This window comes from Ornithodoros turicata, chromosome 2 (assembly GCF_037126465.1).
Source record: "Ornithodoros turicata isolate Travis chromosome 2, ASM3712646v1, whole genome shotgun sequence".
Taxonomy (NCBI): domain Eukaryota; kingdom Metazoa; phylum Arthropoda; class Arachnida; order Ixodida; family Argasidae; genus Ornithodoros; species Ornithodoros turicata.
In genome coordinates this window covers 87,983,696-88,006,708 of record NC_088202.1, presented here as the reverse complement: position 1 = coordinate 88,006,708, position 23,013 = coordinate 87,983,696, and the positions used below count along the sequence as shown (strand labels likewise).

The 23,013-nt window shown below is 43.7% G+C and overlaps 2 protein-coding genes across 4 annotated transcripts in view; one reads left to right on the top strand and one right to left on the bottom strand.

Annotated features, from left to right (window-relative positions):
- LOC135385701 (UDP-N-acetylglucosamine--dolichyl-phosphate N-acetylglucosaminephosphotransferase-like) overlaps positions 1-1,826 on the bottom strand; it is a 12,872-nt gene extending 11,046 nt beyond the window's left edge. Inside the window, exon 1 of one of the 2 annotated variants that reach the window (XM_064615168.1) lies at positions 1,705-1,826. In XM_064615168.1, coding sequence (XP_064471238.1) covers positions 1,705-1,730 — 26 coding nt within the window. In that variant the 5' untranslated portion in view covers positions 1,731-1,826. Of the gene's footprint in view, positions 1-1,178 lie in introns of both variants that reach the window. The other variant, XM_064615167.1, reaches the window with a different exon arrangement.
- On the top strand, positions 1,825-23,013 carry LOC135385700 (splicing factor, proline- and glutamine-rich-like). 2 transcript variants are annotated; one of them, XM_064615164.1, is made up of 4 exons: positions 1,825-1,978; positions 3,292-3,325; positions 9,029-9,170; positions 20,348-23,013. In XM_064615164.1, exon 4 carries the CDS (start codon positions 20,368-20,370, stop codon positions 22,846-22,848), a length of 2,481 nt encoding a protein of 826 aa, XP_064471234.1. In that variant the 5' UTR covers positions 1,825-1,978; positions 3,292-3,325; positions 9,029-9,170; positions 20,348-20,367; the 3' UTR covers positions 22,849-23,013. The 2 variants fall into 2 exon arrangements, with proteins under 2 accessions (XP_064471234.1, XP_064471235.1); XM_064615165.1 differs by lacking the exon at positions 9,029-9,170.

The following is a 23,013-nucleotide window of genomic DNA, read 5'->3' as shown; positions in this document are numbered from 1 at the left end:
TTTGCAACATTGCCCATTGCAAAAGGCTGCAGGTTATTACTGCATTTAATGTTTTCATTTTTCGTACATCTACTGGTCATGAACAGGTTTTAGCGTTTATTTATAACATCATATACTGAAATAAGTTACACTACTGTTCCCGTGGACGCTTCCATCACCTAGTCAATGATATTGGCGTTTTTGTTTTGTTCCCGTGAATTTAACTTACAGCAGTCTGTACACATCACTTTAATGTCACACATCTAGTGCACTAGAATTCCTAATTTAACACCAATGTTAGGTGTGTTTTGCTTTTCAAGTTCCAATTAGGTACTCTGTCACCTACAGGGTGTGTGCATATAAAGTGTACCCACATCTGTGTGTGTCGTGTTATGGGTATACATTATCTGCACATGCCCTATCCATACAAGATTTGTTTTTATGACGATGTTTTTTATATGTTGTTGACATAAAGATTTATGTCGTCCAATATGTTATCTAAAGACGGAACTTGTAGCATGAAAATAAAATTACTTATTTTAAACTCGAGGGAAGTAACTGTTCTGAGGATGAAACACAGAACAGATTAAAACAACACAGGGCTCAAGGTGCTGAAGAACATGAACAATTGAAATATGGCAGTCGTTGAAAAACTCGGAAAGCGGTGAGAATCAAACCCAGTGTATCTGTTTGTTTGTTTTATTTGTATCGTTGTAAGAAAAGGACAACACTGTACATAAGAGAGACTGCAAGGACAAGCCTGTGTCGCAGTCTCGATCGGTAAACGCAGAGATAACGTCACATAGATATAGGCTGAGTTTGTGAGATATTGTTGTAATTGGTTAACACAGTGAACCGGCAATCGAGAGATGTGCAGTTCGATTGCCGCCGCCATCTGGCTTTTGGACGACTGCCATATTTCAATTATTTCAACTATTTCGTTGGAAGTGTTGTTATATGTGGTCATTTTAAGCACACATAGCATGAAGTAACTGTATTACATTTGGTAAGTAGCCGTAATGGTAACTGAATAACATTTTAGTGTCAATAATTTTTCCTGTGTCTTTATTACCTTCAGAGTTTGAGTAACTTGCACAGCGCTGGCTAGAAACCACAGTATTATCCTGACAACAAATGTTTTAGCACCGTGTATATGTAGTTGCAGAATGCGCTGGACAATCACTGGAGTTTATACTTACACCTGAACCTTTTTTGATTTGTTCATATCCGTGCCACTCAGTCCCGCTTTAATGAACCTCTCCCTGAACCTTGGAATCGCTCTAACAGTAACAGAATACGCCAGCAGGGACAGCATGACATTGAGTCCGACAGTTAGCACCGTATGCATTATGCAGAGTTTGTGCTGCGAAGTTCCTTGATTGTATTCCACACCGGTCACAAACAACAAACGGGGACCTGATCAGCTGAGGAGATTACGCGACACGTACACATGTCCGAATGCACACGTAACCAGAGCCCACTCAGAACTTCAACACTCAACGCTGGTGTTTCGTGTTTCTGTATTACGTCACAAAATCAGCCGGCAGTGCAGCCCGAGCTCAGCACAAGCGAGTCTCAAGATACGAACCACTCGAAACAACAACTATCTTTTCGTTTTTTCTTTGAACAGTTTGGAAGTCCCCAATCACTAGTGAGGGGTGAACTCAACAGGTCATATATGCGACATCAGTGACACCTTCTTCCCCACAATTTTGTTCCCTACACCTTCGCAATTTTGCATTCACCACCATTCTAACTGGTCCAGGTCCAACTCCAAATCCAAACTGTGCTTGGCAGGGGCAGGGTCGTAGAGCTGGTAGAGCTCAGTTGGCTCAGTATCGGCAACATTGAGTGACAACGCGCATGCGCATTATCTTTCTCCCTATCGCGAAGGCACGCCATAGTGCGTTGACTTGTGTGAGTTCGTTGTGTAAAAGAGTGCATAAAAGTTGTTAAAAGGACTTCGCCGTGGCATGAGCGTTGCGTCTTATACAATAAGGTATCGTTGTGATTACATAAAGCGTTATGGAATGCTTCTTGGAACTCTGTGTGTGACGTGCCGGTTCGTCGGTAGATTTTATTGTTTCTCGTTGGCCGCCATTAGGCATTCGTGCAAGAAGCTACTTTACTAGTGAAGGTTGTATCTTTAACTGTACGTTCTACCATTAATCTGGTGCACGATAAAGGGTCACGAAGCTTAGTACACTTCCAGGTTAAGTCTAGCAGCGCTTACACTTAATGAGTGTCAGGGCTATCTCGTGAACGGATGCCGGTCTATCTTTGTACGCCACAAATTTGAATATTGAACTTCCATGGATATATGAGATGGGCGTAGCATGCGAACATGAAGTGGTCAAGCGTTCTCATCATCAGCGCGCTTGCTATTAACCATCTGGTGGCTCGCATGGTCATTAAGCCTACTGATGAAATACACATCCACAGACCACCGGGTGTGTGGTAGTAACCGACGTGGCTGGGTTGTACCTCTCAGATCTAGGGAACATTGGAAAAAGCTTTAGGAACGGTCCTGCTACTTTGAGAAACGAAAAGTGCACGAATACAAACAAACCAATTGCAGCAAGACCTTTGAGAAATAGACAAAAAAGAAAATGTACTACGAAATTAACCTTTTGCATGGGGCTGCTTGCATGGGGCTGCAATGCTTCGTCCCAGGTTATACCATCACTTGTTTTCATCGTTGTGAACTTGCGTACTAACAATAAACATACAGCAAAAGCAGTAACAGACACTTAAAAAATTGGCACTGTGAATACCGCAACTCACCCTGTGAGTCAGAGGGAAGTTACAAGCTTATGACTAACGATGGAATCATGGAAATGTATAGTTCTTGGCCCTCTGATGTTAGAGCCAAGGATTGATCCAGGATATTTGGGGGGGGTCTTGGACAGCACGTACGTATACACTGCCGATTGCAGCATTATGTGATGACACCAATTGTGTGTGCAGTCAGAATCCCCAAGATCTGTGTCAGAGCTTTACGTGTGTGTTCTTGCTCCTGGTGCTGCGGCTGATGAGTTGTGCACGGTTTAAAGCTGTCTAAAATGTGCTTTTTCTTGCTTCTTTAAATTGATGCTCACTTCTTCTGCCCCAGTTCCTCTGTAGGCAGTTCGCACAGCCTTCAAAATAGATGTTTCCTCAGTGGGTCATACAGATTTGTTCTCTAAAGTTTTAAAGGTCACGTTAATGCCATTTCTGTGGTGAATTTTAATGTGTTGTCTCTGCAGTAGTTTGACAGCTCGACCAGCTACATTACAGCACTTGGTTTCATTTACGTATTTGTTATGTTTTCAGATAAAGCGTGCTGTGAGCAAGATCTGGACTCAAGGTAAAGACACTTATCTATTTGTATGCAAATGATCCGTGAATGGCACGACTACATGTGCTCGTAAAGTACTTTTGAAACAATCCATCTGTGTTGAGTAGGAGAGGTACACAGGTAGAACTATAAGTCCAACACAACACATTTGTCAGTTTTAGGGCAATTCGGGCAGCTTATTTTAGGACATAGAGGATACGTTGAGATCAGCAAGCTTCCACTGACAGACAGCCCAACTTTTGAGAAGAAAGTGTGGAGCTTGCTTTTTGATGTGGAAAACACGTGACTAAAAGCCACTTTGTGTATGCAAGCCTGCAGAGATACCTCAACCGCACTTTCAGAGCAGGTCAACCTCTGACAAACACTTTTCACTACCACTTCATGTAACATTACCTTAATATACAAAGATAAATAGACAAATCAATAGACAAATAAACATACCTGTTACAAATGAATGAACATGTAGTCTTATCACGTTCATACCTGCCAACTGTCCCATTAAGTATGCAGATTTTTCAGTATTCCTGTTTACTTGGGATTAGCATTTGACTAAGGAATGCATGGTGATCAAACATTTCAAATGATTTCCTCTGCTACGTTTTGTTATCCTGTATAACGTGCTTCATTCCTATACAGCCACATTTTTCGCATCTTAACTCCATGTACGCTTACAGGTTGGTGGACATCAGATGAAAACTTACGCATGCATGCCAGCAACTTGGCATGATATGAGTCTCAGAGCTAAGTTGCTTTCAGGGAACGATGTGTATCGTAGGCTGGGCTTTTGCCAGTGCTACTGGCCTCTCATGTGCCACAGGTAAATTACCACAATTAACCAAGAACTGTGGCATAGCACTCGATCATAATTACTGTAGCTTAATGACTTAAATTTTAAGAAATTCTTCCTTTCTGGGCATTACAGCGTAGCAGTGAACTTTTGCATCATGAAGCAGCTGGACATGATGCATTTAATGCATATGCTTCCAATCTTTCAGACTACACTATTTGCATCAGTGTTCACTACAGTAGCAGATCCAAGTGATCTAACATGGCCCTGCCATTTTTGTCAGCAGAATACAATGAAGCTCTTTATTGCACTGGTGGTAATGCTGCTTTGTCTGGTATCAGAGACCATGAATTATCTCGTTTTGGCTTGCACAATGACAGCCCCTCGTGGGTACTCTGTAACTAGCTTCGTTATTTATAATATAGGTATAATAGCGAGCAAGGTCGTAGTCGTGTAAGACTCTAGGTGCAGGCTGCCATGAATTCAAGAAAATCCATCAAGAATGCCTCGTTGAAGGTACATTCCTCCCTCAGATAAAACCTCAGCCCCCTTTTTTTGTTCTGGGATGTTGGCAGGTATGAAAACCCTTCTTATATGTCAGTGTGTGATTTCTTTCTGTGTATTAGTTTTCCTTTTTAGTATCTTCTTTGGGTTCTCACATGTTCCCGTCTGCAGTTATTTTCTTTTCTGGGACCTTTCACAAAAGATTCTGCAGAATTGTCGCATGTTATCCATTTAAGGATGCCCCTTTTCGGTTTTCCTTGCTCAGAAAATTTACCACCAGCTGTCAGCAGCTAAATTCGTAGTGCCAAAAATGCCACTACATCTGGCTTTGAACGCCTGACACACCGTAGTTTTTTCTAAATCAATATTTACTATCATCAGTTCATATAGAGCGTAGACTTTATTACGTTGCCGATATGGTTTTCCTTGCTTCTGATATTCTGCCATATGAAGACACTTTCTTCCGTTTTTATGTAAAGTTGGTTAGGTGTTCTAATACATGTTTTGCTGTCTGGGCACACTTGACCTGCAATAAATGTGTTTTTATTACAAGCACAGTGCAGGCCACAAGCACTTTGCTTGTCTCCTGTCATGACATGTACTATAAGGGGAGTTAATTTGCACACTTCAGTACTCTCCTGAGGTTACAAGGCCAAGATACAATACTCACAGCCTTTGGTAATAAGTAAATAATGGTATTGAGACTCATCAAATATGAAGAAAAATTGTGCTTCTATATGACCACAGTGGCAAGTGTGAAACATAATGCCACTTCTAAATAATATTTCTCTCTCTCCTCCCCTCTTCTGGAATAGATCCTTGTTGTCAGTCAGGTCAAATCTGACCTTGCACTGGATTTTCTTTGGGTTTGACTACTTGTGTTCATAAGGGGAGAAAAAATTGTAGAATGACTATTGTCCCAACACCTTCTGCAACATGTATGATTCCATTAAATTTTGAACAAATCTTAATAAAGATATGCACAATGTTGCCGTGATCTGGTGCGTCAGTGCAAAGCTAATCTTCCTACACCTGTAGTGGATACTACAATTATAACTTAGGAAAGTCCATATTTACAGTATAAAATGCATACTTTGAAGAGTGCATATATCTTTTATGTGCCTGAAGGCGTACTCGTGCCACACTACGACCAAGTTGTCGTTCTGGGACAAGGCGAAATAATCGTGCAGTACAGCTGTTAGGGGTTGCTCACATATAGGTACATAACCTGTCAAGTGAGCTAAGCAAACATGTTCCACAGATGCACCTCACAGTAACATGTCCCTGATACAATAAAGTATTCCGATATGATATGATATATGGTGTCGTATAATGCTGTAGCAGTGGAAACTATACAGCGAAAACAGCAAAATGCACATGCAAGCGCACTAGCATGTTCGCCAGATGCTGTACTGTACGTAATCACAAACAAATTGCTTCCGTGTAAAGCGTTGCATCAGTTTGTGTGGAACTTGCCATGTAAAAGATGGTTATTTGCAACAATGTGAGCTCATACCTTCAGTTTTCAAGTAACAGGGGTAACAATCGTTTTGAAAGATACTTCTACAAAGGTAGAATATCTGGCTGTCCTATTAGCGAAGCTTCTGGCTGCTGTAAGTGGCAGAGCGGGGTGTTGTGAGTTGTGATGTCAGTTACCATTTTCCGAACTACTTACTTGTCAATGGAAAACAAGGACTGGTCTCATGATTACTCCGATTCAAAAGAACCTGATTTTTGTTCAACAACAACAACAACTTTATTTTAGGCTCCAAGGCCGAAAATAAAGTTGTTGTTGTTGTTTTGATTTTTGTTAGTGCTTCCTGATCTGGCAGTAGTGCCCTAGCCAGGTGGCATCATTTAAGGTCTTTAACATCGTGGTCGCAAGGAAAGGCCATGGCTAGGTGATGGGCATATTCTGCAGCATGCTGGCAATGGTTAAGACCAATTATAATTATGAAACTGTTGCTGGATTTGGCAACAGTGACAACACTATTTATCTCTTTGGGCAAAGTTTTCATTTTTCTCCTGTACCTGCAGCTTCGTTTTTTTTTTCTTCTTCTTCTTTTTTTTTCTTTCTTTTCTTTTTTGTTTTTTTTTTTTCCTTATGTTGATGTTTACAGCTCATCGGTAATTCGCTGGTAAACATGACTGTTTATAGCACTTCTGTTCCTGAGAATTCGGATATTTCCTTCTCATACGCTTAGAAGTCTAGCCTGCACTGCCATTGATAAAGCCTTTCCTTCCGTTATGTTTAAAGTTTGGAGCTGGTGGGGAAATAGTTGTAGAATGAAGTGAGGTTTTGCTGGAAAGATGTATAGCAGTATCTGGCGTGTTGGCGAGGACTATCCAGTGTGCAATAGCATGTTCAGAGTATCCCATTTTTTCTGCTTTCATGAGTGGGCAGCTTGGAGATTACAGAATTTTGGGGACTATGTTCATTTTGTGTCTGTGTCCTCCCCGAGAGCTTATGCCATTATCGCTGCCCTTTTGGCATGACGTCATTCTCAGTTTTTGGTTTATGGATGGCTTCTGCATTTTAAGGCCTGAAATGTGCCCATCAGACTAGGGCACAACAGTATGCTCAACATGTTACAGACAGAGAAATTGCACCACGATTAAATATTGATCTGAACAGAGTTGAACCACTTTTGGTGTGCAGAAAATGGACAGTGATTTGTGTAGTGTTGACTTCAATTACGAGAAAAATGGGGGTATTAGCTCTCTTACTGCAAACTTTGTGATGCCTCTATCTTTTCCTTTTTTTAGCTATTGATTTATCTGTGCATGAACAAACTTCTCTGTTCATATTTGAAACTATGCACCCTTTACCAGGATGTTCTAAAATTAGCGTATCATGTTTTGGTGAGTATTTGACGTACTGGGGGGCAGGAGGAGTCCACATGTTCTATTGTTTTGCTGTGAGCTGATTCTTAATTGATCATCTGACCTGTTTGAATAAGAGTGACTGGCTGCTCCCCTCAGGATAGCAACGGCTGCAAAATGAGTTTCCACGACCATCAGGGTGAGCCCCGCCGCCCGCCCATCTATCGACCCAAGGAGCTTGACGTTGCCACCGATAAGAGCCGTGTGTATCTCGGGAACTTGGCTCACTCTGCAACTGAAGATGACGTGAGGCAGCTGCTCGACCCATTTGGAGAAGTCAAGGAAATTTTGCTTAACCGCCAAAAGGGTTATGCATTCGCTAAAATGGACAGTGTGCAGGCAGCAGAAGCTGTCATATCCAGCCTCGATATGAACATGCACCGGGGGAGGCGTTTACGTGTAGCCCCAGCAGCCAATTCCAAAGCCAAGCTGGCAGAGGCAATTGGCCAAGCAGGCGGAATGGTGCGACCACGTGATGAAAAACCCGGGGGCCGCTGCCGTCTCTTCGTTGGTAACTTGCCCAGCAATACCAGCGAGGTTGCCCTACGTAAATTGTTCGAGGAGCATGGCGAAGTGCAGGAGACATTCTTAAACGCGGAGAAGGGCTTTGGCTTTGTGAAAATGGGATCATACGAGGCAGCTGAAGCAGCAAAGGCAGCTTTAGATGATGCACCCGTCGAAGGGCGTCGTATTCAAGTGCGTTTTGCGACGCAAGGGACGTGTCTGACAGTTCGTAACTTGGGACCTTGGGTATCAAACGAACTACTGGAGAGTGCCTTCTCTATGTTTGGTGAAGTGGAACGTGCGGTTGTGGTAGTAGACGACCGAGGGCGATCGGTTGGGGAGGGAATTGTCGAATTTGCGCGTAAACCCGCAGCGCAGGCTGCCCTAAAACGTTGCCTGGAAGGGTGCTTTCTTCTCACAACTGAGCCGCGTCCAGTGTGGGCCGAGCCTCTAGAATACCGTGACTGTGTTTTGGGTCTACCAGAGCGGACAGTGTGTCGCAGAGGGAGAGGCTACGGTCGTGAGCGTGAATTGGGACCACGGTTCGCACGGCCGGGAACGCAAGAGCACCGCTTGGCCGAGCGCTGGAAAAGGTTTCTCGACTTCGAAAGGGAGAAGAGAGAAGAATTAGAGAAAGTGTTAGTGGACGAGAGGAGAAAGTTGGAAGAGGAAGTTGAGCACTATCGTCGTGAGCAGCAACAGCTAGCCGAGAGACAGTACCCACCCTGCTGGCAGGATGGTCCTGCAGACCAGTATGCTAGCTATATGGGCTATGACACGGGATACCTCGGAGGTCCTCCGCATGCCGTACCTTACGCCCAGTACTGGAACAACCACAGGGCCCCCCCTTTCTGAGACTTTGCTACAAAGTTACGAGTGATGTGTGCATTTGATTGTACTGGTTGCGTTATTATATGGAGTTCTTAGCTGTGTTGCGTCTTCTTACAACCATTATTTCTAGCAATTTCTGGAATGCTGTCATTTGATTTTGGGTTTCTCTTACATACACATTAATGTCTGGTTCTCTTCTTTAGGCAGGAAATAGGTCTCCACTGCTGGACCGCCTCCTTGTCTATCTAGACTAGCCTTCCTTGCTGAGTGAAACAAGAAGTGTGTTTGCACTTGATTCATATAGCTACGTTTGGGTTCACCACACATTCAAAGATAAAATCTTCGGTAAGATATCATATTACTGGCGAGCATGTTCTTTCTCACAGAGCTCATCGTCAGCAATGTGCCGACATTATTTCCTGGTAGCTACGTATAGCACTAAGCAAATTTATTCATGCTCCAGTAATGGAGATGCTCTGCTCGACTCCTACACCTTACTTTTGGTAAACACGGGATAATCGTACAGAAACTATGCGCAGATATGATTTTTTTAAAACTTCCGGTAGGGGTGGTGTGTCCTCAGACAAGAAGCATATCTTTTCTGCTACTGATTCAGTTTTGGTTAAGTACTGTTGATGTCTTGTGAATGACATACTAACATCCAGTTGGTTGATTAATATCTTTCTCATCTTTTGATTTCTGTCAGTTACATAGTATTTTGTAATGGTTGCGCTTGCAGTATTGCCAATTATCATAAATACGGTCGTAAATGTCGCAAACATTGTCATAAATAAGGTGAGCTTCCTTTGCTCCTGGGGGGATGGCACTTAGCTCTTGTCTTGCAATATTTTTCTGTCTGATCAGAATAATAATGTCGAATTTCCTCAAGTAATGTTTTTCCTGACTTTTTTTTTTTTTTTTTTCCAAGAGATTAAAAATCAACGACATTTGCACGAGGCAGTGCAAGTATTTTGTTGCATCAGACCTTGGATACACTGCACTCTGCTTTGACAAATAGGGCCATTAGCTATCAACGATGCTAGTCTTTCAGTCAATCACTCTGTGAAAGAAGACTGCACTATCTTGGTTCATGCTGTGCATTGACCATAACAGGAAGTAGAATTTTGTAACACTTAGTAGGTGCATTGGAAGGTGCCCATGAGCTGTGTGGAGATCACCTTTTGGGCTGACAATGCAAAGATGAAAGAAAAGCATGAATGTGCACAGTTCACCTTTCACTGTGCTATGCACGTTCTTGAATGGTCTAATTTATTACACCCCCTGTCAAAGGTGAACCAAGTTTGCAGCTCGTTTAAAGTGACGTACGCATCCGTTTTGTGTGCCTTAACCTGAATGCCGTCTTTCTGCATAGGCTTTTGTAAACATCAGGTGGTGATATTTTGTTGAAGACATCGAACTGTGGGCATTATAAGGAATGAGGAAAACTCAAATTTTGAGTTCATGAGTCAAAGTGCAGAGCTGAACTAAGCTTCCACTTCCACGCATTCTACTGCTTAGCATCGAGACATTTTTCGCAGTAATGCCTCCCTTGCAAGCCAGTTAATGGCTATGATATATCACATTTAATTCATATTCAGTGGAATAGTAAACAGATGTGCACTGAACATTAACTGGTGGTTCGATTTGATAGATGGCAGCACTGTAAATGCTGTCCTCATAAGAAATGAAAGAGGACATGAGAGTGCTGCAATATGTTTGCTCACTCTCTGGAAAGCAAAAAAGGTAAAACATCCGTGCTAAAGGAAGGGACTATTGCCCTTCACATTTACGAACTTTTAAGTTTAAGTTCATTAATGTTGAAGAGAAGTTACATTCGCATTAGGGTTTAGTGAATCAGTTGTGCAAAGACAAGATCCCTAGGATACCCTAACCTTACTTAATTTAGATGTAGTGATATGTGGGCAGTAATTTGCTTTGTTGTCCCGCTAATTGTTCTTAGCACGGTGTTAGCACTTTTGTGTAATTGGGTTCAGCTTATAACTATGCTGACACACTTGAATCTAAATGGATTCTAATGGGATGTAATGTTGCTGCCTCAACTTACAACTTCAAATTCTTTTAGAAGTATGTCCTCTCTGCATTTCATTTTTATTTATGTATCATTCTCTATATGGACAAGCTGTTCACATTACGTGCGTGCTTGCAAACATCGTATGCAGTGTATTTGCAAAGCTTAAAGCAATGACACGGTAAAATTAACCACATTGCTCTGTCAGTCTTCACTCTACAACCACACATTTTATTTCCATTACCGTCACCACATATTTTGCAATTTCTTCAAGTAGAGGGCATCTCCGGTCAAACCACATAAATTTGACATGAGCGCAGTTGGGATACCAGAAGGTGAACTTACAAAACTTTTCAGGCATTGTGTCAGTCTTGGGCAAACTTGCTGTAAACAGTAAAGATGGGACGAATCCGAATCTGAATCCAAGGAAGGTTCTGCGGATCCACGAATATTGAACCTTTCCAATCCTTTCTTTAAAAAGAGTTTTAAAAAACAGAGAAAAACCACTTCTACTGAAAAGCGTTTTGAAGCTGAATTTGATATCTTTGCTTAATGCAAAACAAATTATATAATAGTTCACTATCAGGAGAAAACATGCCCATATACTACTACTCAAAAGTAATTTATTTAACATGTTATGCGACTACAGGAAATACATAAACTGCCTGAATCCTTTCCATAAAACTAAGAAACAATCAAAAGTAAGTTACAGTTAGTCTGAGAAAGTAATGACTAGATAAGATAGTTAAAGTAACTTAGATACACCTGCAGTTACTTTCTGAGTTGTCAAGCACTGAAGTTCAACCTTTGTTCCAGATTCTGCACTAAGTAGACTTGTATGGTTCGTGTTGCACCTGAGCAATAGCTGTCACACATAGTTTGTGTCAGTAAGGTTGCTCCAGAATATTGTCCCTACCCACGCCTAACAACTGCGTAACGCCTGCAGGATACTAGATACCATACCTAGACCTGTGAAGAAGTAATAAAATGCTGTTTCCTGGTGTTCACCCTCAATGCAAGTGGGTGACAGCGAAGTTCTAACATCTACCTACCTACCTGTCTGCTCTCGCCAAAAGTTTTGTCATCAAAAGAAAGTTACTGAGGGCCCTGATAATGAAATAAATATATACTGTGCTTAAACTGCCTCAGTTACCAGCACCGTATCTTCAGTTACCAGTTATCATCAGTTACCAATGCCATATCGAGGCTTTCCAAAAAAAAGGTGTCTTACTTGTGACATGCAGTTCTAAATTGTGGTGATCAGTGGTGATAACATTTCCAACTATTTGTTTCTTTAATACTAAATTGCTTTCCAAGACTTCTATTAACCTTCCACGCCGCCTTGTAGTGTCTAGTCTTTGTTCAATGATTTACTTTCTGTTACCCCCGAATTCACCGATGTGACTTGACTTGAACCCGTGTCTGGGAACGCGATTTTCACTCAAGTTTTCACTTAAAATTTCCTTTGTGGTATGGAAACCCGATATTTCTTAGCGTCGGGACTTATAATATATACCAAGCCTGTTGTCTGGCACCAACGCTTGTGCAAATTCCCCATAAACAAATTGATGACGCATCAACTCATGTAAAACCAAGCCAAGGCAAGATTCTGAGTGTCATGTGGCTTCCCGAAGCTGCCGTACTGGAGCGTTATCCAAGTCTGGTTCAAGGTAGCCGGAGCGCTGACTTGACATTTCCACCATGCGTGTCAAGTCGATCTCGCTGCGTAAGAACGCTTCAAGCCGAGCAGGGTTTCTCAAGTACATTGGCGCTCATCCCAGGCACCTGCAAGTGAAGTCGAGATCAATTCACATCTGCAAATACTGGGGTTCAACAAGTAATACAGATGTGCTTGATTTGACAAAAACAGCACAGCGGAGCACCATAACGGAGCAGCGTAAGGCCAAGCGGTGCCATAGTTCATATTCGTTGCTGGATACGTTAATCATGAGGGTCCAGAAACAAAGTACGTACTTCAAATCATGTCGACCAATATGTTTTCTTTATTCCTCTACGCAAAAACGTGGCCCACTATGTTGTAGTATTGCCCTCCTTATGTAGCTACCCTGTCAATTTTATCGAAATCTGGAATCAAAGCATCTAACAGGACTCTCATTAAAAAGTTCACTCTCCGTCCATTAATTCGTAGATATCTGCTTCGACGGGTAGCACATTTCCTAATTTACCGAATCCGTCCTTCACTTTTCGTCAGCTGACGTCATATAATTTAGTATCAGCATTGCAACTCATTGCAACGCGTGTGGTTTGAACTTCCCACACAGAGATACGTGTGACTATGTTTTTGACGACACAATGACGTTCCCGTGGCGACAGGCTTTGTCTGATCCAGCTACCGAATTATTTGCATCCTGCTTCCGAGAATGCGTGAGGAGATGGTGTGGGAGAGTATTATGAAACGTGAACATCCTCACGAGAACATCACGCAAACATCGCACAAGCTGATGAGGTCCTCCTGCTCTCTCTCTCTCCTCCCGTGCATACGAGTCCGTTGGGGGCTCTCGCTTCAAAATATGCGTGACTCTGGAAATACGTTAATTTTGAGAGAAAGGGCTTGCAGGAGAGTTGTTTATAGTCAAATGCTTTTGCGGAACATGTTTATTTGAATTGCAGTATGATGCAAACTTTCTAACAATACATGTTGTAAGACGACATTGCAACGTAATTTGGCCGGACAGGTTTTGACTGGAGTTGTCCTTTAAGGCAGTGTGCCAGACCGTGAAACAAAATGGCCGCAACACTTCAAGTATGAGACATACTGCTTCATCTTTCTGGGCTGACGATACTGAGTTTTTCTTGCCAACACTGTTTGAGGCATATACTGTAAACATATCTTTATTTGCGATGTATTAATTTTTGCGAATTTTGCGATCACAAAAAGTTTTACACTTGAATAAAGAGGCATAGTGCCTTGATAGATTGACACATTGCCTTCATGCATTGCCAGATACACACTGTCAAGTTAAGTCATCACAAAGCAGCAAAAAGTACTCTTCTTTTTTTTTTTTTTTTTTTCAAAGTATTTATTATATGTTCTAGGAGCCAGTCCTGCTTGCGCAAAGCCTGAAAGAATAATGGCATCGTGCACAGAGTTTTCCTGCAAAGCTTCAGTCAACCATTCAGCATGAATGGGTTTGATAGTTGCAGCATAGAGGTCCACCTTGACTTCAAAAGAACAGTTCTTATCCAGCATTGCATTGACACATGTGGCACATTGAATGAATTTTTTGCGGGTGGTACCTTTTAACAAGGAATTCATTGGTTCACAGGAATTGTTTGGTTACAGTTCGCCGGTACAACTTGCTGGAACTTGCTTTCAAACATGTTATATACAAGCACTTTTGATAATGACTGGAAAAACCCTCAAACATTTGCCAACCGGATGCCTAACTGGGCGGCTTGACGTTAATCCTGCCATAGGCAACTGCCCTGGAATCTTGAAAATTAAATACACATGAGTAACTTCGCAAGTGACTGAAAGAGCGATTCGCAAAAATTCATACATCACAAATAAAAATATGTTTACAGTATGAAAAATAACTCATTATAGACGTTCCATTCTCTCGACGCAAGTATACTCTGTTTCTTGTTCGTTTTTTTTCCCCTACACAATGTTATAAAACTAATCCAGATGTACAACCAAAAGTACCCAGTTTTGAGAAGTCTCAGCCAAGTACGAGGTCTGTCCCAAAAGTAATGAGAATGATTAAAAACACACAGTCAGACTGCATCACCTTCAAAGTAAGTTCCTTGCGTATGAACACAGTGATTCTAGCGTATCTGCCATTTTCCATAGCAGTGGCAGAGGTCTTCATGTGAGAAGCTGGCCAGAGTTCTCGTCGCATCTGATTAGACATTTTCAATGGCACCGAAATAGTGTCCTTTCGAGTGGATTTTGATTTTGGGGAACACGAAAATTCACACGGCACGAAGTCAGGGTTATAGGATAGGCAGGGAAATGTAAGGACGTTTGTTTGCGCCAAACATTCCGTCGCAGCCAACGACGTACCACTCCGCCTTGTTGTGGTGGAGGACCCCCATTCGCAAAACCCTTCTCAAACACTCGAGGTCCTGTAGGTATGTCATCCGATATTAGCCTTACATTTAAATATCGGTCCCAATCCATAGCAGTTTTAAGAATGGCCACGTTTTCACTGGTGAAGGCCGCCCAGAATGCTGTTGATGGCCCTCAACCGTTGTCCTTCCGAACATTGGAAACCTTGTGCCATCTCAGAGTTTGAGTTGTTGACAAAGCAGCTTCCCCATATGCTGTCTTCAACATTTCTAAGGTTTCTGAATGTCTTCAAACAAATCAGGGAAAAGAGTTGCTGACAGCCCTAATTGTGGTCTGCCTCGACCAATTCTCGTTGTTTTCCTGAAGGTTCTTCCAAGTTTTACGCAAAATTTAATTGTGTAACGCTATTTAATGACCCCCTGCATTTTCAGAGAATGTACAAAAAAATCATTCTCGTTACTTTTGGGACAGACTTCGTACTAACCATGTGGGGTTACAATGGGGTCTCATCATTATTGCCTTGCAAGTGCAGCGGATGCATTGTGTTGATTGTTTCTTTTGCTTAAAAGTATGCTGTGTATCTTGCATCAAGAATGCACAGTTTGATACAGTGCATAACATGTGGACAACATTTTGAGATGTCTAACATTTTGTTGCCATATTCTCCTAGGTGCTGACGGATGAACGGGTATGGGAGTGGGGTCACTAGTTGTCAAAGCCTTTTGTCATGAGAACAGCACAGCTCGTGTGTTGGATAAGTAATTGCATTAGTAATAGACATTTGTTACCAATCAGCAGCTTATTGCAACATAACACAGTATTAGTTTAGAACTGCAAAGCTCTACCTGGAAATTTGGTCTTGTTACCGGTGTAGAATCAGTAATTACCATAGCAATCTTTTTCTGCAGTATACATTTTTGTCTTTCCAAAGGTATTTGTGAACTTAAGTACTTCAAAAGGTATCCTACCATCTTCGCACAGTAGTTGTAAATTCCTAGTTGGTTCTCCCTCCTAAGTGAAAGGGTATGCCGCATTTGTAACCACTATGTAATTAGCTATGGCTGGTTTCAATTTTAGATTGTTACTGCATTTCACTAATGACAGTTGAGCAGGCCTTATAATATTGCAGCTTTATGAAGTATATGAAGGCTTCACAGCATCAAAACAGTGCGAATGAAAAATGTTGAAGCACATAGGATCTGACCCGAGGGGGACTCCATGTAACTGTTTGAAAAGGCCTGAATTGATCTATTTTTGTTCACAAGACTGCTCAAATTACGTTCTGTTCATGTCCTCGTTCTAGTGAAATAGAATGTAGTTCCAACATTGTGTTTTGCCCATCCCCCTAACAATAGCAAAACAGATGTGAGCAAAGGATGTGGACAAGACTGAACTGGGACGAAAAAATCGTACTGGGAAAGACCCCCCTACCCAAGGGTTCACAGGGAGAGCTCAGATGTCTTTCTTCTGGGGGTACCATGCTGTGCAGCTCACCGGAAACTTCGCAGTGAAGTCTATGGCCAGTCCGAGTCTGGACGTGAATGTCGAATCTGATAACTGTGACTTTCATGGAAATTCATCCAAATCTTGCCTACTTAAGGCGCACCCACTTCTTAAGAAAGTCTATGGGGGATTTTTGTTGACGGGGTTCTCGTAAACCTAGCTACATTTCTACACGAAACAGGTACAGGCATGTTCCTCTAGAGTTTATCTAGGGAATGATACATTTTTAGAAGGCCTGAAGCGATCCACTGATTTTTGGCAAATTTAAGTTTGCCAAATTTTCAGTACCTGGGAGTCTATGGGAGACGGAACAAGATCGCTTCTTTCGGCACTCACGGCCGCGGTAGCTGGGCTAAAATGATGCCATTCCCTACAGTAACAGTCTAGGAATTGATTGCAATCAACAAATTCCATAAACTTGCTGCAGTTTTCCAGGTTCCTGCGTATGAAAATGATGGTTTTGTCGTTTCCTAGCATGTTCTGCATGCTGGTGCCGCTTACATCACTTCCTTGGAGCGGGGGATTAAAGCAAAATAAATTTCCGATAGGGCCACCATCCCTCGACGGAAGTGAACATAATAAGATCACATGAGTCTGCCTTAATAGCTTTCTTATTGCATCGTATACCATTCATTCCGTTTACAAAAAAAAAAAAAAAAAGTCTGCCAGTATTGACATGGTCTATGTAAAGTAACAAGTCCACCTATCTGTCTATTGGTGGGACATGTTGCATAAGATATTACTAGACAGCATGTTTAAATGGGTAACTTTACCTTCAAGTAACATCAAACAATGAAATAGTGCAACATTAGAGCTACCAGTCATAGTTACAGCTCATTTTGATGAACAGTCAATTCATGTCTCGTGGTAGGTGATACAGGACTTGTTAAGGCTTATGGCTCAGAATGCCTAACCATTGTGGCCATAGCTGTCTGGCGGCCGAAAGCCAATGATTATCAATTGTGTACTTGATCAGCAGTCTGCTACCGCTTCTGTCAAGTGGTCATGTATGCCATGACTTTATAGAGCTGTCATCAGATTTAGTAGTTGCATCAGGAAGAATGCTAAAGAAGGTGTCCTTGTACTGACACCTAGCTTTTTCATAAGGTTATCTTATCATATGCACTTAATGCAATTGCTGAGTGTAATACTATGCAATATTTACTTCTTTCTTTCTTTTTTTGTGCAGACGTTGTCATTAAATTTTGGCTTGACATTAATGCTTGCTGTTCTTGTGCACAGAGCAAAGGCAGCAGCGGCCTGCCATCAAATAGTAACTGTCAGCTGCTGCACACCACGGTAGAGATTGACATGGGCTGTCATTTTTTTACTTGGCCCGTACCTTTACAAACCCTAGACCGGTCCTGCTCTCACCCTTGAAGAACGACTCGGGGGGCCTGGTCTGCCACAGAAAGACCAGACCCGCCTGTTGGGCAGTTCGTAATTGCCGAAGTCTGTTATCTGTTACACCATAAGCTGCAAACAGTCACAAAATTGTACCTCCATGATATCACCAGAGAGTTCATTCGATTACACATCTCCGCACATAGCACTTTTTATTCTGTGCTAAAGATAGGTAATGCCGTCCACGGATAGTGAGTGAATCGTGGTTGTTCATTCTTGAAGTACATAGCCAGCTGCTCCAAAGCTCATTTAGTTGATTTCGCTCTTTGCTAGAAAATCTAACCAACTTTCCTCCAGGTTGCGGACTATCATCATCATCATCATCATAATCATTGGCCGGTCATGTACGTTTATGGAGAGTCTAATCATTTAGAAAGCAGCATTTCTTAAACGATGTGGTCCACGGTCCATCTCATTTGTTGAGCACTTGGAGCGGGCGGATGATCGGCAGCATAGCAACCCCTGGGAAAGGTCTTTTAGTCTTCATTCATCTTCAGTTCTTAGGTGTGCACAGGGAGTCTCAATAGGGGATCACTAGGTAGGGCGCAGGCTCGGGGCCAAAGGCTGTGAGAGCCGGCCCATGTGAATCTCTACACCACAGTGCGACACTTAAATTTTGCTGTTTGTTTTATTTCAATGTGTATTTTTGTTTTCGTGTTCCACTTTGCATCCGAGAGCAATTTTGTAAAATTGGTCTGGTAAATTGGTAAAAAAAAATTGGTCGAGTTGCAACTTCTGAGACTACCATGACCTGGAATCACGTGGTGTTTCATTTCTCTATTCTTGTACACCACACACGGTTGTCTAGCGACGTAAAGCCCTAAATTATTATTATTGTACACCACATCGATCCAGGGATTTCCCAGCATACCCAGATGTTACAATACCAATTTTATGAAATCAATATATTTTATGTGAATACACACGACAGTTGCCAGTTGATACCGGTGCCACCACCCGTCCCCTATGGAATTCAAACAACCCCCAAAGATAAATATCCTGCACAGATCCCTCTATCGAGCGCTTTACTTTCCACTATTTATTCCTCGCAAACAGTTTTGCATCTGTACTGACTGACTGACTGACTTGTCTTTGCTTCCCCCAAAATGAGGCATTTACGCAATTATGACATTTCGTCACACACTCGTGAATGCGTTGTACTTTAAAATTGGCTTCCGATTAATTTTGTGAAATAAATCGGCGACGACTCTGTTCTAAAGTTTCATCACAGACTTATTTTTACTGTTACAATTACAGGGCATCAAACAGATTTGCTGTGTGTTCTCTGCAGTTTTAAGGATACACGTGTTCAACGGAGCTGTTGTATGTTGCATTAGGCGTGCAGAATATGAATATCTTGCGCAAGAGTGTGGCAGGCCACTTCTGTCTTCAGTGGCCTGCTCATTGCTAGATTTGTTCAGAATGCTGAGGTACTGAAGTAATAAGACAGAATTCCACTACGGGTTGCTCCAGTGCATGGAGCACGCCTAGTTCATGGACATCCACGCATTGTGACTCTTACATGTCACTGATACGTCTTTGATGGGCTCGTGCCGGGAAGTGTCGTATACCAGCCGGCTTTGCGCTACAATACTCACAGCCGTGGCTTGTGAACGGATATAAGTTTTTAATTACGGCCACGTATAGCAGAAAGATGCGTTTCGGTGATGACTGATGGAACCCTTCAAATGGCGAAGAAGTGTGGAATTTCGTTACCAGCTAAGACAGTAGTGCCCAGTACATTACAAGCATGACTATATTTTAACATTTTACGAATGTCGTTGTTCGCACGAGGCGTTCGTGGCGAGACGTGAAAAGGATTCAAGTGATGTGTAGGTCAGGAATGGGTTAGAAAATGAAATGAAATTTCATTATGCGACAAGTCAACAGCTCTTTCCATCGCAAAACTAACTTGTATTCTTGCATGCTCCTCAGAAAAAGGGACGTAGTCCCGTTTCCCCTTAAGCCCTTCTAAGGGGAAGAGGTACTAAGGTGGCAAGAGCCATACAGCAGGCGTAATAGTTAAAGTCAAATTGTTATGAATGTTTCGAGTTTGCAAAACACGGGCAAGCACGAAAAAATTGAACGTTTCCATTACAGAAGATTACACCTTTTCAGATTGGTACAGACCGGATCGCGACGAAAATGGGTAGGAAGTCCGGTGACAGAAACAGCTTGCAATGAATACTACCAGCAGAAACAATACGGCCATGATTTATTCTTCCAAAACGTGCTTTTGGACACTGTTTGATGCTCACCGTAATTGTACATTCATGGAAACGCGTCTAGTGGTTGCAGGAGGCTGCCAGTTGCCTTTTACCAATTTCGTTGTGCTAACATAAGCTGAAATAGTGCATGGTGACACGTGTGTGTTTAAACGAATTAAGGCGGGAATGTTCTCGTAGAAACATCGTCGGCCCAAGCAGTGGCAAAGAAATCTAGAATGTTATGGAAATTGCGTTTCAGCTCGATGTAAGGCCAAGCGTCGTCTGTTACGTGGAAAACGAGTTGGCCAGTGTGGCGATCAACCCTTCTGTCCCCTCCCGTACGTAGGTTGACACCTCCGAAGAGTAATGATGGCTGGCAGACGTGGACCTCCATACCAACAGCGTTACTCTCCATATGGCGGCAACGGCGGCGGTCGCTACGGCCGTTACGACGACTATAACGATTACTACGATGACCACAGTAACCACCGAGGCTACGGTGGCGGGAATCAGCACCAGCAGCGGTCACCTCAACAGTACGGCCGTCCACAGCAACCGAGTAAGCCGCTGATAAAGTCTGATCCACCATCGCCTAAGAAGGAACCACCCAGGCCTTCACCTCAAAGCCAGAGCGCGAAATCGACACCCTCACCTTCCCCTACTCCCAACTCTACCCCCACTTCCACACCGAAACCTCCCCCTAGACCATCGCCTGCAAAACCTGCGACACAGACGCCGCAGAAATCGCCCGCACCGCAACAGCCGCAGAAACCTTCGGTGCCACCACAAGTTCAAAAACCTCCGATGCAGCAGAAACCGTCAGTACAAGAGCAACAACAAAAACCTCCAGTACAGCAGCAGCAGAAACCGCCTTCCCAACCACCGCAGAAACCGCCAATGCAGCAACAGAAACCACCCGTTCAGCAGCCGCAGCAGCCACAACGACCACCCGTTCAGCAGTCGCAGCAGCCACAACGGCCACTCGTTCAGCAGCCGCAACAGCCACAGCGACCACCGGTTCAGCAGCCGCAACAGACACAGCGCCCACCTGTTCAGCAGTCGCAACAGCCACAAAGACCACCTGTTCAGCAGCCGCAACAGCCACAAAGACCACCTGTTCAGCAGCCGCAACAGCCACAAAGACCGCCCGTTCAGCAGCCGCAACGACCACCCGTTCAACAACAACCGCAACGATCACCGGTGCAGCAACCGCAACGGCCACCAGTGCAACAACAGCAGCCGCCGCCGCAACGGTCACCCATGCAGCAACCACAGAAGCCGCCAGTTGAGCAACCTCAAAAGGCCCCACAGCAGCAATTTCAAGAGCCGCAGCCTAAGGTAGAAACTACACCAAAACCACAGGTGGCTGTAAAGGAGGACCCAGAAAACGCTGACAATTGCAAGCTGTTTGTAGCGAATGCTCCCAACGGGATGACCGACGATGAGTTCCGCAAAATGTTTTCCGAGTACGGAGAGGTGCGAGAAGTGTTTCTGAACAAAATCAAGTGGTTCGGTTTTGTTCTGTTCCGTACTCATCAGCAGGCTGATCAAGCCATGAGGGCGTTGGATGGCACAGAAAAGAATGGTCGAAGGCTTCGTGTGCGGTACGCTCAAGTGCTGCGGGAACGAGAGGAGAAGCCTCAAACACCAGTCGTGGTGCCCCCCGTGCCGCAGAATGCACCACCAAAACGTCACGGGGCTCGTTGTAGGCTCTTCGTTGGTAACCTTCCCCTTGGACTCTCGGAAACCGACTTCAAGAACTTGTTTGAGCAGTATGGCGAGCTGGTAGAGGTGTACCTTCACCCTCAAAAAGGTTTTGGTTTCATTAAGTACGACCAGCGTGCGCAGGCAGAGGCCGCTAAGGCTGCACTGGATAACACTGCAATGGAAGGACGCTACTTGCAAATTCGGTTTGCGACACAGGGATCATCGCTTCTCGTGAAACATTTGAACCCTTGGGTATCAAATGAGCTTCTCGAAGAAGCATTTGCTATTTTCGGTGAGATCGATCGTGCCGTGGTCATCGTTGATGACCGTGGCCGTTCTGTAGGTGAGGGCATTGTGGAGTTCGCGCGTAAGACAAGTGCTATGGCAGCACTGAAGAGGGCAAGCCAGGGCTGCCTTCTGTTGACCAGTTCTCCAAGACCTGTACTGGTGGAGCCCCTAGACCTTCGCGATGAGGACGACGGTTTCCCTGAAAAGAATGTCAACAAGAACAACCCGCAGTACATGAAAGAACGGGAGCTCGGTCCGCGTTTTGCTGAACCGGGTACTTTCGAGTACGAGTTCTCTAGCCGCTGGAAGAAGCTCCTGGAACTGGAGAAGCAGAAGCGGGACTTCCTCGAGCGGGAATTTGAGGACGAACGCCACAAACTGGAAGAAGAGATGGAATTCTACCGCTACGAGCACGAGACGAGACTCTTACGAGAACAGTTGCGCCTCATGGAAGAACAGAGCAAGCTGTTCGCACACGAGCACGAGGCCCGATTGGCAGAGCACAAGCGTAGAGAAGAGGCCCGCCGCCAGGAAGAAATGATCCTTCGCAAGCGTGAGGAAGAGATTCTAGGTTACAATCGAGGCAGTGCCCCCGATCAACAACAGCAGCAGCAGCAGACACCGGGTTCTGTGACTGAACAGAACCGTGGTGTCCTGCCACCTGTACCGCCCACAGAAGGGGCAACATTCGTCAGCACGTACGATAATGGACGTGCTGAATTCACATCACACTCTCCCCGGCAGTCGCGCTTTGACCAGCCTTACAGTGGACCTCAAGATGACATGCGTGGCGGCCCTCGTGGGGCTGACCAAGACGATTACAGTCGAGACATCAAACGTCGACGCTACTGAGCGGTTTTCATGCATCGCGTTCGATCAATTCCGTGGAACTGTCGTTTTAAGTAATCGTAACCGTCTCTGTGTAAATGAAACTCACTGTATTAAGTTTGTGCTCATTTCACTGCATCGTAGTACGCATCGTCCTCCCTGTCTTTCATTAAAACTAGTATATGGTGA